A 15988-nucleotide genomic window follows, 5' to 3' on the forward strand; every position below is an offset into this window, starting at 1 on the left:
TTTTAAACAGTTAATATCCAATTTGTAATGAATATAACCAGCAAAGTCCTCGTAACAAAGTTCTCTTTTTATTCTTCAACTTTGACAGCTCCTTTGACAGCTGTCAAAGCCACTGTTGCTCCTCTCCCGGCGCTCTCGCGGATGGCTCCTGGTTCACGGGGGGGTTGCCTTTTAGCTCACATTTTACTTTTCTCCTCCAGCCCAATCTTATAGTTTTCCATCGTGAAATTAGTAACTTTATCAAAATAAGGTAGCACTCGATCTTAGTTGTCAAATCCTTTGCTTTAATTCCTCTACAACCGGGGGGAGACTGACTTCCTTTTTGCCCCTCCCCCGCTCGCTCCGAATTTAAATTTTCCCCCCCCTTTTTAAGTCCAGTTTCCAATTACTCACGGGTTGTTCTTTTTGATCCAAATTTTCAATGGAAGAAGTCAGCGCTCTCCGCCGAATGGCATGCGGCTTCGCTCGGCAGGGGAAGCGGAGGACTCATAGCACCACCCCCCCGGCACCCGCTCCGCAGCCTTTAAAAAGGCTCCTGCGCGGGTCGGGGGGGCGCAAACGGTGCCCGCCGAGTCACCATGCCCATGGGTTTCAGCGCCCATGGTTTTTGAGGGTCCTCGCGTTGCCGGCGCGGTAGGACCCAGCCCCTGCCGAGCTGGCTCCCTCTGGAGCTCGGAGGGAGTCCGCCATTCGGCGATGGCGCCAACCCGGAAGTCTGGAAAAGAGAGTGTTTTCTAGGGGCATGCTGTGGGGCAAACACAAAACCACTCGGACCCGTGCTTTCTAGGCATGGGATAAGTAGAAGGGTGGACAAGCCCTTAGTTCATTCTTTGGAGCTGTTCCAAAGACTTGCTTATGGGACCTGAACCAATGGCTTCAAGTTACAAGAAAGGAGATTCTGACTAAACATCAGGAAGACCTTTCTGACAGTAAGAGCTGTTTGACGGTGGAACAGATTCCCTTGGAAAGTGGTGGACACTCCATCACTGAAGGTTTTTAAGCAGAGATTGGATGGCCACCTGTCATGGATGCTTTAGTGAGATTTCTGGATTGTAGGAGGTTGGATTAGCGAATCCTCAGGAACCCTTCCAACTCTACAATTCTATGAGAAACAGCACTAGATTTCCCTTTTCACCCTCTCAACTCCACAGTTATGAGAAACCCAGTCAGATGAGCGGGGTATAAATAATAATAATAATAATAATAATAATAATAATAATAATAATAATAATAATTGAAAGACACCTCATCACAGCCAGGGTTTGTTTTCTTCTGTCCAAGCAAAAGCACCCAGGATGACAAACTGAATGGGTTTGGAGGTGACAAAACCTTCCATCTCATAATATTAAGTTACATTATTCATGTGCAATTTTACTTTGAATCCATCAGCATATAAATATTTATAAAGACCTGGTTTAATCAAGAAAGAATATGAGAAAGTACTTACTGAAGCTCCACAAGTCCAAAAGCCATTCACTTCCTTCATCAAAGAAGTTTTGTAGTTCAGATTCTAGTTTTTTCCTAAAATGAAGAATTTTGGTTCAGACATACTCATTTCTTTCATATCCACAGACCAAACAGAAGAAAAAAAACCAAGGCTAGTCATTCACTTAAATGCAACTTCATTTCATAGATCCATGGAATACTGTATGTCTTTCTTAACATCCTTTTCTTGCGGCAACAAAGTGAACTGAAATCTTCACCAATGGATTCCCAGGAACTAGAATAGTATTTCTCAAGTGAAACAGTTCACTTAGTCCACCTAAAATGTTTTCAGTATTTCCAGTGCCAATACCACTTTTTGTACACTGTATCCACCCACAAAGTTCTCTTTCTCCCTTATTCTTCGAATTGCTTTGGGGTGGGGGCTGATTTATATCTAGGCTTTATGCCTTGGCCTGACTGCCCATAATGATTATGCTTCTTCTGTATTCACTCCCCAATCCTGGTACAAAATGCAACAAACCCATATTTGACTCAATCTGGTCCCCTATTGCCAGGTGCACATCTATATTCCATCCTAGTATATCACTTCAAACTTCTCACATCTAGTATCTTCACTTGTCCTGTTTCAACTAGCCAGCTTCAACCTCCTGGCTGAAATTGAAGAACATTACCACCTTCTCTGCATCCTCTAACACCTCCTTTCTTGCCTCGGTACTGCATCAGACCATCCACAGATTCAATCTAGTTGTGAAAAGCCTTGTCTGTGCTCGAGTTCACGTACATGACTTCTCAAAAGATGTGTAAGAGCAGTTATAGGGCTGAAATGTCAAGGATCCTCTCTCTCTCCTGAACAATATGTTTTGGGAGGAATACAATCTTCTGGCTTATGATCACTTTCTAGGCTTTTCTGCTCCCCTTCCCACCATGGAAGCCATCATAAATCAGTTTTGTTCTCTAGAAGTCTCTTCAGGTGGGAAATCTTTCTATAGCCTACTACTATGAACTGCAAGAAGTCTCACTTCCTAGTTCTCAGAATTACCTTGGCCAGCCCAATCTGCTGCTGCAATTACCAGCACCAACCTGTGCTCAAGTCCATTCTCATATACTGGTGACCCTGTCCTTCGGAAGCATAACCTGCTACCCAGGTCCTTCTCCAAAAGGCATTTCCACTTTTCTGGCTCCTCACAATATCACAGGAACATCCCTGTGGTTGCAGCATTCTATTGCTCTCAGCTGTGCTATAGCAGCCATCCTGTCTCCATACCCTCCATACCCCAGTAAGTAGTGTCAATCCATTCACTGTCCAGAAGTGGTATGTAAATCAGATCTTCCATCTCCCCTCCCCTACTAATTCTGACATGACACAGATATTTCCATCTGGTAAGTTTTCAGAAGGCTAAAATTTACCAACCATTATACGCTCAATTATCTTTTAACAGATATCTGTTAAGCTATGCCTGCTGCACCTTAGCCTTGTACTATCAATTTCTGAATTGCTTGATCAAACTTTCCCACTTCTTACCGGCTTCTATGCAGTCTCTTGTGCTCTGGCCACCACACTTGATTATGCCGCTTCTGCAGCATTTGTTCTTTGTTGATTTTTGAAGCGTGTTCAGTCTTTTTAATCTAGGTAGAAGATTATTTTTTAAAAAAGTATAATAAATTTATAATTTTATATAAATATAAGATGAGTTCTGCGGGCCTCTAAAATTGTTTCTTCAAAGACAAGGCTCTGGTTGCTCCTGTAGGTCAATGGCTCATGAATAATCAGAACCACAGTTAAATTAAAAGGAAATTTGTTCTAGAAACAAAGGCCATTTATACACTGCCCCAATCTACCTCATGCTGTACCAGCTGCTGCTCTCAGCTTTGCACATCCAGCCACCAGCTGCCATTCAAGCATAACACAAAACTCGCAAATGTCAGTAATCTAGTCCACTATTTATGTGTAGAAACCAAGAAAGTAATAATAAGTTACCTGTTCACTCACAACCAATTTATGTCTATTTCAAAGAAAGCCAAATATTATTTTTAACGTGCCTATAAATATACCAACATGGTATATGTCTTCCAACCAAACACTTAGAACAGTGTAACAAAACAAAACCCAGCTATATAAAGCAAGTAACCAGTAACTAAGCGGTCGTGGGTTATACCAGCCTTCTCCAACCTTGTGCATTCCAAAGGTTTTGGACTACATCTCCCATCATCCCTGACAATTGGTCATGATGCCTGGGGCTGATGGGAGTTTAAAGGCCAACATCATCTTTGGGCACCAGGTTGAGGAAAGCTGGCTTAAATATTTCCAGCTTTTCTTTTGACTCAAATCAAAACTATAAATTGGGATCCCATCTATAAATGTGCACTTTGACATTTACTGCGTGGTAATGGTGTATGTGTGATTCTGCTGTTTAAACCAAAGCCACTGCTTATAATTATTATTATTTAGTTATCTATTATTTTCCTCTCTTTCTTGGAAATTTATTTCATGATATTTTATTTTTAAATCAATTAATTACAGTTATATCCCACCTTTCCTCCAAGAAGCTTAAGATGGTACACATGCTTCTCCCTCTCTTAAAGATAGTCCTGTTCCAAGATCACCCAGCAGGCTTCAGGGCTGAGTATTGATTTGAACCCTGGTCTCAAAGGTCCTAGTTCAGCACACTAACCACTGTACCACACTCTGCAGAAACAGGACTTATCTTTCCTCCCCTGCATGCCTCCAAAATCCGAAGGGTTGGGGTGCCCTCTGGAATGAATTCGGATGGAGGGGCAAGAGGAAGAATGGGAATTCTGTCACATCCAGTGGTGCGATATTGGATCTTACCATGGTATTTCATTGTTCAAAGTTTTGTCGAGTGCCCAGAGAACAGTGATATTGAGTGGAATTGTATAAAGTTAATAATAAAATATATGAAACCTTTACAGCAATATGTAAAGGTAAAGGGACCCCTGACCATTAGGTCCAGTCGCGGACGACTCTGGGGTTGTGGCGCTCATCTCGCTTTATTGGTCAAGGGAGCTGGCGTACATGTGGCCAGCATGACTAAGCCGCTTCTGGCTAACCAGAGCAGCACACGGAAATGCTGTTTACCTTCCCGCCGGAGCGGTACCTATTTATCTACTTGCACTTTGACGTGCTTTTGAACTGCTAGGTTGGCAGGAGCAGGGACTGAGCAACGGGAGCTCACACCGTCATGGGGATTCAAACCGCCAATCTGCAGGATCTGGAATCATAGGCAAAGCCAAGTCTATAGGTTTTTTGCACTCCTTTTATTGCATACTGATGTAATTACTATCATTACCACATCCATTCCAGAAGAAGTTGACGGTAAGAAGTAACCTTAGTGACACCAACTCTTTGGAATGGGAGAAAGCAAAACATTATCCAAAACATTAAGTGCACACACACTTGAACATATTATGACAGCAGCTTTCCACTTGGAAACATCATGTGGAAGTGTGTTACTCGGGAAAGATGTGGTAATGCATTTGGCATTCAGACCTGTCTATGGGGTGGGAAGCACCATGTAGAGATTGTGCAAAGCTCCCCAAACCATTGCCTTCTACCCAGGAACTTCCTGCAGTGCTGATTTGGCAATTCAGCTATAAAGCAGAAACACAACTCCTCTGCTGGGATCTTTGTGTCCATGCTTAAAAGTACGTTCTGCTTTGGCACAAGGATTCTCAGTGTGCTGACGCTGCTGATCTTTCATGCAGACTGTAATGTCTCTGTCTGTAGAGCTGGCAGGGAGGGGATCAGTGACAACTTGCAAGGGAAACAGCGTGAACTGGCATGAGTACTAAAGCTAATTGCAGCAGCCATTGGGAGATGCTTATGGGGACAGTGAAAACACATCCAATCCTGGCAGGATATATGCACTCTACAGCTTAAGCAACAAACAGAGCATCTGCAGAAATGACACATTCCAGTTCCAACAAAAGTACAGTGTGATGTCATTATTTTCCCCATGGGGGGAAATGCTTAGAGCTTTCCATTATCACTGTGACTTGACTACTGCTCTCTTCTCTTTTCTATTGCTCTCTCTCTCTCCTTTCTATACTTCCAGTGTTGCTTTAAAAATGACACACTCCTTAAAAAACAACCAGGCACATTCTTTTTCTACAGCACATGATCCTAGGACTAGCATTCTGTCCTCACACTGGCTGACTAGATGCCTATGGGAAATTCACAAGCAGGATTTGAGCGCAATAGTTCTCTCCCACTCGTGATTCATGGCAACTCGTACTCAGAGGTAAATAATCTTGGGACACAGTCACATGACTAGCAAATGCCAAGAACTATGAATGGAAACAGGAAAATACTGTCTAATTTGAAGTGTGTCCCTTACCATAGCTCATTCTCTCATCCCCTTGGCTAATGCAGAAAAAAAATGGAAAAGCCTAGAAATATGGGGATATTCCTAAAAAGCCTTCCTAAAGAAACATATATCTGGACACAAATGTTGCTTCCAGCTCCTTCTCTTTTCTTGCTTGTATGAATCAAAAATAATATGTACTTTGCCCCTACAAGCACAAAACCAACAGAACCAGCAAATTAAAGTTTCCAGGAATAATGGCTTTAGCACACTTACAAAAAAACAAACAGCACTGATGGGGTCAGCGCCATGAAGCACAGTTGCCCATGATGTGCCAGAGACGTTTTGGGAGAGACACCATGTGTTTGTTTCCTTATTTCAAAAAGCTTTTGATAAAGCCCCTCACCAAAAACTCCAGAGTAAGCTTAGCAGCCATATAATAAGAGGACAGTTACTGATTAAAGAACAAAAAGCAGAGAATGGGAATAAATTGTCAGTTCTCACAATGAAAGGATGGAAAGCCTCTGCTTTTTAACTTGTTCATACATTATCTGGAGTTGGGGCAAGAAGTGAGGTGGCCATGTTTGCTGGTGCTAGGGTAGCAAGAACAAAAAAATTGTGAGGATCTCCAAATGGATCTCTCCATACTGAGTGAATGGGTATTACACTCAATCAAAACAAGTGAAAATTGATTCAGATTGGGGCAAAAAATCCTAACTTCATATACACACTTCTGTGGTCTAAAGTGGCAGTGACTGACCAGGGAAGAGATTTTGGAATCAAGGCAGATCATCCAATGAAAATGTCAGCCAGTGTGCAGCAGCTGTGAAAATGGCACATTCCATAGTAGGGATCAGTAGGAAAGGGATTGAAAATAAAACTGCCAATAGCATAATACTGTTATACAAACATATTGTGCATTTGGAATACTGTTTACAGTTCTGGCTGCCACACTTCAGAAAGGCTTCTGCAGATCTAGAAAAAGTTAAGAAATCAGAATGGTTCTGAGGCAGAAACAAACTGGGGCTTCATTTACACAAACAGTCAGCAGGTGTAAAATATTATGCATCATGTGCAGAAAATGGACAGAGAAAGTTTTTCTCCCTCTCATAATGAGAACCAGGGGACAACTAATGAAGCTGAATGGTGCGAAATTCAGAACAGGCAAAAGAGTACTTTTTCACAAAGCACATGGAATTTCCCCCCACTAGTTGTCGTTATAACCACCAATTTGATTAGACAAAGTCACAGAAGAGAATGCTATTGATAGCTACTAGCTATGAACAGTGTTCGAAACTCCCATTGTTCCCTGTTTAGGGAAGCTTTTAATGTTTAATAGACTATTGTATTTTAATATTTTGTTGGAAGCCGCCCAGAGTGGCTGGGGAAACCCAGCCAGAGGGGCGGGGTATGTATGTATGTATGTATGTATGTATAAATAAATAAATAAATAAATAAATAAATAGTTAGTATATAGGTGCAGCTTGCGACAACGAATTTCATTAGCGCGAGCAGTTTCTGAGGTCTGGGTACAGTACTGTGCCTAAGATTTCAGATTAAAACTGCAGAGTGAAAGGGAAGGAGGACCTTTTTCTGCCTCCCCACTTCTAGCTACTCTCTGAAGACTGGAGAAGAGACCCTCTTAAGAATATTAGTGGGGTGGGCAGGGGAAGGACTAGACAATGTGAAAAATGAACATAATGTTTTAGCTGCAGTTCATTCATTTTCAGCTTTGTATTCTTGTTATCTAAAAAAAGCATCTAGACATTCCATTGTTGCGCCCATAACCTAGGTTTAAGGTGCAAGTTAGCTCCTAGCTTTTATATCTCAGTTTCTAACACTGGCTATGAAACCTATGTACTGCCTTCAGTATCAGAGTAAGATTGACTCTATATACTGCTTGCTGAGGAACACAAGTGGGGAGAGGGCTGTTGCACTCAGGTCCTGTTGCAGTCTTCCCATAAGTAGCTGGTTGGCCAGTTTGAGAACAGGATGCTGGACTAGGTGGGCCTCTTCATATGTTCATCTTTCTATCAATTATTTTTACTCTACAACTCCAAAAGTCTTTTTCTGCTCTAACAGCTAACACACACCCTCTTAGCAAGCGGGAAGAACCACCTAACTGTAACCCACACGACATTTTAAAAACCACTGGCATACTCTTAAAAAAAGAAATAGCCACAATTTTGCTGCAGCATATGAAGTCCCTGGGCCAGCCAAGCAGATCCAGTCTGCAGATTCCCTCTTTCCTAAGCCATTTCCAGTACCTACACAGACATTTGAATGGTATTCCTGTGTCGTATTGGGCCCACCGAAGTTGTTGCTATGATGGGATGATCCTAACATTGGAGGTGTGAGAGTATCTGCTGTGCTTGTAAGACTGTCAGACTTACACTGGCAACCTTGAACCACACTTTTATGTGCCCAGATACCCAAGTACTAGAATTGTGACTCACTATTGGGGTAGGGAATGGAAAACCTGCGAGGGATGGAGAATGGAGCAGTGTACCCTGCAAAAGTTCATGGCCAGCTGACAGAAATCCTGAAAAGAAGCACTGCACACTGCAACAATTGGTTGCAGGTCCCACCTGTATGGAAAATACTACAAAATAAAATCAGCTAACAGAGAAATTCTGTACACGTTGACTCAGAAGCAAGTCATTTTGAGTTCAACAGAGCTTCCTCCCAAGTTAAGTGTATATAAGATTGTCATCTAAATCTAATGTTTGTGTTCAAAGCAACTCACGAAAACACTGTTCATTTTACCTTCGGCTACATGTTCTATCTATAAAAATGATGGTGAATAATTTTACAGTTATGCACACCCTAGCCATTATGTTCTGCTGTTACTATAGTTTAATACAAGGCAGGAAACATAAGACATAAGGACGGGAATGTATCTGGTCTGTCAAAGTCTTTCCACTGCACAAACCTTGTGGGCTACCACCACATATTAATCGGTTTTGTAAAAACAGTCGAAAAACAGTTTTGCAATTTGCTACTTTCCTGCTCATCCAGGGAGAGTAGCAACTGTTCCCAGGTGAGCTGCTGGATGACAAAATACCCCTCACACTATTATAGAGCCTTAGATCTAGCCCCCATAGCATTGGGCTTAGCAGCTCTTTGCTAGTATTAAGAGACAGAAACCCTTTCATCACAGAAGACAACAATGACTAAATCCGTACTATTGGAGCTTCAGGTCTAGCACTGAGCCAAACCACAAACACAATGTGTGGCTGCTCAAATCATGCCCACCTCACTCCTGTAAACAAGCCATGAGAAGTAAACTTGGCCCCTTCGCAGTTAGTCATTTAATAGTTAATTCTGTTACCCAATATCTAGCCATCATTACTCACTTTATATATTTTTTCAGTACCTTTACTTATGGACAGCAGAATCTCCTTGTGCGTACATCAACCACCAGCTCCTATGACACTTTCACCCTCAACATCTAAAGTTGCATTCTACATCCATCAGAAATCACAACACTTACCTTTAATAGAATGTTAGCAGATTCCAATTTCTTGGCTTCAGTCATTGCAAGTAGCTGCTCGTAGTCAACAGGTTTATACTTGGAACTCTTAAGGCCATTTTTCATACGAACCACCAAGCTTTCTAGTTGAAGCATGAAACAATTCAAACATGAATAAAGTCTCCAGCCATTATGTGTTTTGAAACACAATGAGAACAAAAGAACTTTCACTTTTAAAAACAAAGTTACTCCACTGCAGTTATAACAAAACATGAATAGGAAAGACAACACATGACGCTTTTAGTTTTTTCTGAAAAATACAAAAAAAATATTTCGTGCAAGCCACTGTCTCAGCGACCCAACACTTGAACTGAAGTGCCAGGCCTGTGAAGCTAGAGAAATATCAATAATCACCTAAGCAATGAACTGTTACATATTATAGTGCATATCAGTTCAAGCTTGCAGGCTCACTATAGACCTCTGCTTGCAAGAAGGAAAAATGTAACCGCCATTTGGGTCACTGAGACAGTGGCTTACATGGCACTTAACTATCTGCTAATTAGAATGTAAAGAACATAGGCAGCTGCCTTATGCTGAATCAGATCTTTGATCCATGTAGCTCACGACTGTCTACACTGACTAGTAGGGACGCAGGTGGCGCTGTAGTCTAAACCACTGAGCCTCTTGGGCTTGCCGATTGGAAGGTCAGCAGTTCAAATCCCCGTAACGGAGTGAGCTCCCATTGCTCTGTCCCAGCTCCCGCCAACCTAGCAGTTCAAAAGCAGGCCAGTACAAGTAGATAAATAGGTACTGCTATGACAGGAAAGTAACAGTGTTTCCGTGCGTTCTGGCTTCCGTCATGGTGTTCCATTGAGCCAGAAGCTGTTTAGTCATGCTGGCCACATGACCCGAAAAGCTGTCTGTGGACAAACACCGTCCCCCTCCGCCTGAAAGCGAGATGAGCACCGCACCCCATAGTGCCTTTGCCTGTACTTAACTGTCCAGGGTTCCTTTACCTTTACCATTACACTGACTAGCAATGACTTTTCTAGATTTCAGGTATGGTTCTCTCCCAACCCTACTTGTAGATGCTGGGGATGGAACCTGGGACCTTCTGCATGCAAACTATGGTCCTTCCCCTGCTAAATGTTGCAAGAGCAGGACTCCTGCCAAACCCCATGATGCCTCTGTCCATCACAGAGAGAGGCTGACTGTTGCCACTGTGGGAAGCAAATACCCACCCACAAAAGTAGAAACAACTTCATCAAGCAATGTCAGCTAAGTTTCCTAGAAGCCAGAGCATAGAATTATAGGATAAATCTCATAAATCATGGACTCCACATAAACTCTATGTAATAATCTCTGTGTAACTAATACAGCTGGCTAATACTGAGCAAGGCAAGCTGTAACACAAACAGTGGAAATGGAACGTTGAAATGGATTTTAAAAGTCTACCTATATCGCTACTCCTGGGAGATGTAGTAAATCCTGGAAGGTCCCTTCCACTCATCTTAACACCTGTTGAACAAAAAAGCAAATTATTTATAAGCCTGGGACAATACTTTAGAAAGAGAGAGTCACGTTCATGTGTTTTTTGTATAGGGTCTTCTTTGTCTAGTGTGTACCCTGTTCATAGAATTTCACATTGCTCATCATATGAAACGGATTCTAAGGACAAGTATTACAGCAGCCATGCATATTTTACTGCGATTTTTTTTTTAAGGATAAAGCTTATAAAAGTGCAATCAAAGGTAATGTTATACTCTCATAATTAAGAACTGTTTGTTTTAAAATGACTTTCAGTTTGATTCTACTAATATTTCCTGGGCCACAACTCCCACTGAATCCAGAAAGCCTTACTCCCAAGTACATGTGCATACATTCACAACCCTAGTAACCATGTGGGAATCAAATACTGTGAAGCACAGTAATTTGCACTGACGTTACAATCCAATGCTAAATAATAGCTATAAAGCTACTTGCACTTGCAAGGAAGCAAGAATGTAAACAAAGGTTTCTCATATCCCATGCTACTAAGGTTATACCACCAACCAGAGACTACTTTCTGTTTGTGGATTTTTGAATCTGGGTTTTCTTCAGTTGGATGTGTAGGCGAAACAATGGGTCAAATAATGGTCTGGATGTGGGCTACTAAACAGATCCTTAATCCAGACCAGACAGATACACACCTGGTCAGGAGAGATATTGATTTAACTGAGATTCAGCTGGTTTTGGATGAGGAAGCACTCCTCTTGAAAATCAGTTTGGGAGTGCTCCTGAATCTGGCTTTGCCTCTGGATGTCTAGAGAGTAGCTGTGGCCAAGGGGGTCTATGCAGCTTAGGCTGGTCGTGTACCAGCTATTCCCTTTCCTGAGAAGATAGATCTAGACAGAGTAACACATGCATTCACTACGGGTATATGCATTCCAGCGGGTACAGAATGCTGCAGCGAGGCTCCTCACGGGGTCTCTGCCATGGGAGCATATTCACTCAGTGCTTTTCAAGCTGCACTGGCTCCCGGTGGAGTACAGGGTCAGATTTAAGGTGCTGCTTTTGACCTTTAAAGCCCTTCACGGCCTAGGACCCTCGTACCTACGGGACCACCTCTCCTGGTATGCCCCACGGAGAGCCTCAAGGTCCATAAATAACAACACCCTAGTGGTCCCAGGCCCTAAGGAAGTTAGATTGGCTTCAACCAGAGTCAGGGCCTTTTCAACTCTGGCTCCGGCCTGGTGGAACGCTCTGCCTCATGAGACCAGGGCCCTGCAGGATCTGATTTCTTTCCGCAGGGCCTGTAAGACAGAGTTGTTCCGCCTGGCCTTTGGCTTGGAGCCAATTTGATTCCCTCCCTCCCTCCCTCTCTTTTTTCCTTTCTTTTCCTTCTCCTCCTGCGATGAGGCTACATTTTAATATTTTAATGTTCCATTATTTTAATGTTGTAATTTATTTTTGTTTTTAAGTTGTAATCATTCATCTTGTTTTTATTATTGCTTGTAAGCCGCTCTGACCCCGGCCTTGGCTGGGGAGGGCGGGGTATAAATAAAAAATTATTATTATTATTATTATTATTATTATTATTATTATTATTATTATTACGTCTAGATTGCATTACTACACCCTGCCTTTGAAGAGTCTTCAGAACCTTCAGTTTGTACAAAATGCAGCAGCAATGATGCTAGTAGGCATTTGACCATGGGAACATATTGGTCCTCTTCTGTAACAACTTGTTTGCGGATACAATTCTAAGTACTGAAGATTAACCAGTGAAGCCCTATAGGAATTGCATCAGGGCTACCTGGAGACAGTCTTCCTGTCTACCAGCCTATTCACTCCCTGAGTTCTACCAGAGAACCCCATCACTAAGTTCTGCCCAGGGCTTAGGCACAATTGGCTGGAAGAAGAGAGAGGGCATCCTCAGATTTATCCCTTGGGCCCCCTCTCTTACTCCCTCTCAACCTATTACGGTAGTTTAAAATTCCAGGATATGGCAAGCATGTAGAAGAGTCAGGCAGACCTTTGTTTTATGTGCCAAGTCCATTTCCATTTTTAAGATCTTCTGTTTTCAATTGTTGTAGCTACCCTCAAGCAATGCAAACATAATGGAATGGTGGGGTGTATATTTCCTAAAATAAACCAAGCATTCACTTGTCTATGATAAACTGAAATCAGTGGGGCTTACTGCACTATAGGACTGTACTATAAATGCCATACGTTTTGGAATTGAAACTTGAATCAATGCATTTAAAGAGTATGGTCACAATAAACCCCAAACATGTTTTATCTAAATTGCTGGCTTTTGTACATAATATTCTCTAATAACTACCTCTGACCACACCTACCTTTAAAAAAAAAAAATCTCAAGCAGATAGTGCCAATGTAAAACAAAGAGAAAGTGACAACTCTCCCACTTGCTACAAGTAAAACCCTTATTTGCTAACAGCAAGCCTGCCAACTCTCCTAAAAGGAACAAGATCATATCTCATCTGCATTTGCTAATATATTTAAATAAGCTTTATAGCAAATTCCTCATTGCCAAGGATAGAGACCGAACTAAAATTAATTAGCTGGATTTAGAAAAAAAAAATCTTTGGTTAGGCTGGTTTAAAGCTGTCCAGATGGCAAACGGGAGCCATTATAATTCTGCAAGTTTAAAGGTTGAGCCAATGAAACAGATGTTCTGTGCTGCTCTATAGTAGGTCATCCTTTATATGCTAATAAGAATATTCAAATATAAAATCTGTGCAATAATTAAATCTCAACTCTACTCAAAAGCAACTTTAAATCCCATTTGGATGGGAAAGAGCACAAAGCGACCTCAGAATTCCTTAGAAAGATTAGATGTGAAACGTGTCACACACTCGCGTCTTCCTGCTGCTTTGCTAGTTGGCAAGCTCCTCACCCACAATGTAACAATGGATGGCTAGCTGTTGACTTGGGTAGATACATTATCCAGTCCTTAGTTTGCGGCAGAAAGAGGAAATTCCAACAGGAAACCTTAAAGGAGTGCTCCCTCACAGGAGTGTTGACCATATTCAGAGTAATTTTAAAAATAACTTGATTTTCACTAAGCATTGCACAAGTATTTTGTATAAAGAATGTGGGTTTTGCTTTCACAGAGAGCTGTGTCAGTGTAACCTCTATGTTTACAGCAGCATGGGTAGCTGAGTGACAGGCCTGTGATTCAACAATTCAGACAGCAAGAAAAGCAGTTCACATTCTTATTAAGTCATGTGACAAAACCAATGGACAGTATGTAATGAAGTTGTTCCGTTTGCAAAAGGACTTCTGGCTGGTGGCTGCGCAACAGAACTTTCCCTCCCTTGCCTCTCCCAGCACACTCCCTGAAGGTGTCCTAGGGATTTTGCCAAGTCTCCAGAGCAGATTTGGGGATGGCATGGGGAAGCGCAGGAAGAGGGAAAGTACGGGGAAGGTCTATGAGCACAAGGACTTCTGTTTGTGCAATGGAACTACTCTGACGAACAATTTCAATGGTTTTTAAAATTAGAGTCCCTATCAGCAGGGCTTTTTTTCAGCCAGAACTCACCAGAACTCAGTTCTGGCACCTCTCCGAGTGGCACCATTACCATAAGAGAATAAGGGAGGTGTTCATGGTGAGCACCTCTTTTTCTAGATAAATAGCACTGCCTATTAGGAACAAGTTATCATTATATCAGAGCATCAAGCCAGAACTACATGATATGGTGGATTCATGGATGCTACTAGAAACATTAGCCCCTGTCTACTTCTCTTCCCTTGTAACTAATACTGCATAACACATGACATGACAGCACCACTGAGAGTTCACCCACAAAAACCTGCAACCACTGAGAAAGTTGAAAGAGAAACAAGCAGCATAATGTAACCATGTCGTGCATTTCGGACAGGACAGAGGAAGTAGTACTACAGGGTGTTGTTTCTGGCAGAAGCCAACATAAAAGGAAAATATTGTATGACTAAAACATGGTCTCTCACTGTGAGCTGCAATCATGACACGGTGCTGTAAGATAAATAAAGCTGTTTAAGAGGACCATCACTGAAATGCAGCTGGCCAATTTAATCTGGAATTTTGTAAACATGCGCTTGTGATTCTCTCTGTAGTATATGTCTGTATAATTCTGGCTGGATTAAAGAATAAATATGCAATACAGTGAAACCTCGGTTTTCGAACATAATCTGTTCCGGAAGACCATTTGACTTCCGCAACGTTCGAAAACCGAGGCGCAACGGGCGGTCTGTAAATTTACAGAGAAAATTGAGAAAAATACGGTGGTACCACAGCAGAAGCCATTTGACTTCCGAGGTGCATTCTAAAATGGAAGCATTTACTTCTGGGTTTTTGGCGTTTGAGTTCCGAAACGTTCATCAACGGAGACATTCAAAAACTGAGGTACCACTGTACAGTGGTACCTCAGGTTACATACACTTCAGGTTACATACGCTTCAGGTTACAGACTCCGCTAACCCAGAAATAGTGCTTCAGGTTAAGAACTTTGCTTCAGGATGAGAACAGAAATCGTGCTCCGGCGGCGCAGCAGCAGCAGGAGGCCCCATTAGCTAAAGTGGTGCTTCAGGTTAAGAACAGTTTCAGGTTAAGTACGGACCTCCGGAACGAATTACAGTGGTGCCTCGCAAGACGAAATTAATTCATTCCGCGATTTTTTTCGTCTAGTGAATTTTTCGTCTTGCGAAGCACGAAATCCCATAGGAATGCATTGAAAATCAATTAATGCGTTCCTATGGTCAAAAAAAGTCCAAACAAAGCCAAATTTGGTACAAAAAGAGTTTATTAACTGCTCTTTAAAGTCACACATACTGTAAAGAGCATTTCAAAAATTGAAGGAACAATAAATTAAGTTTCTAAACATGACAGAAAAACATTTAAAAATCAACAAAGTGTACAGTACATTTTCTAAGACTCTGGGGGACCACTCGAAGAAGGTTCCTCTTCCACTCTTTGCTTCTTGCTCAAGAACCTGTCCATAGTCTGCTGCTTCATCCGCCTTTTCAGCACCTCCCTGAAAGGCGCCATGACCGTCGTATCAAAAGTGTTCCCAAGGTCATGTGCCACGTGCTTGTCAGGGTGGTGCCGCTCTGCAAAAGCCTGCACCTCCTTCCACTTCAGGCAAATGTCCCTCAGTTCTTTGGAGGACAGCCGTTCCTCAGTTGCTTCCTCCTCTTCCAGCGAGGCCTGCTCCTGCGCAGCCTCTGCCTGCAGTTCGACCAGCTCCTGGGTGGTCAGCTCGTGGTC

At 42.2% G+C, this 15988-nt stretch overlaps 1 protein-coding gene across 6 annotated transcripts in view; it reads right to left on the minus strand.

Moving 5' to 3' along the window:
• CCDC148 (coiled-coil domain containing 148) overlaps positions 1–15988 on the minus strand; it is a gene marked incomplete at its 5' end in the record, with an annotated part of 108153 nt that overhangs the window by 60596 nt on the left and 31569 nt on the right. For 5 of the 6 annotated variants that reach the window (XM_081871840.1, XM_081871839.1, XM_081871838.1 and 2 more), the window contains 4 exons: positions 1448–1521; positions 2969–3072; positions 9262–9383; positions 10696–10758. In XM_081871840.1, coding sequence (XP_081727966.1) covers positions 1448–1521; positions 2969–3072; positions 9262–9383; positions 10696–10758 — 363 coding nt within the window. Of the gene's footprint in view, positions 1–1447; positions 1522–2968; positions 3073–9261; positions 9384–10695; positions 10759–11429; positions 11574–15988 lie in introns of those variants that run through there. The other variant, XM_081871843.1, reaches the window with a different exon arrangement.

This window comes from Podarcis erhardii (genome assembly GCF_964252035.2).
Source record: "Podarcis erhardii genome assembly, chromosome: 1".
Classification (NCBI taxonomy): Eukaryota; Metazoa; Chordata; class Lepidosauria; order Squamata; family Lacertidae; genus Podarcis; species Podarcis erhardii.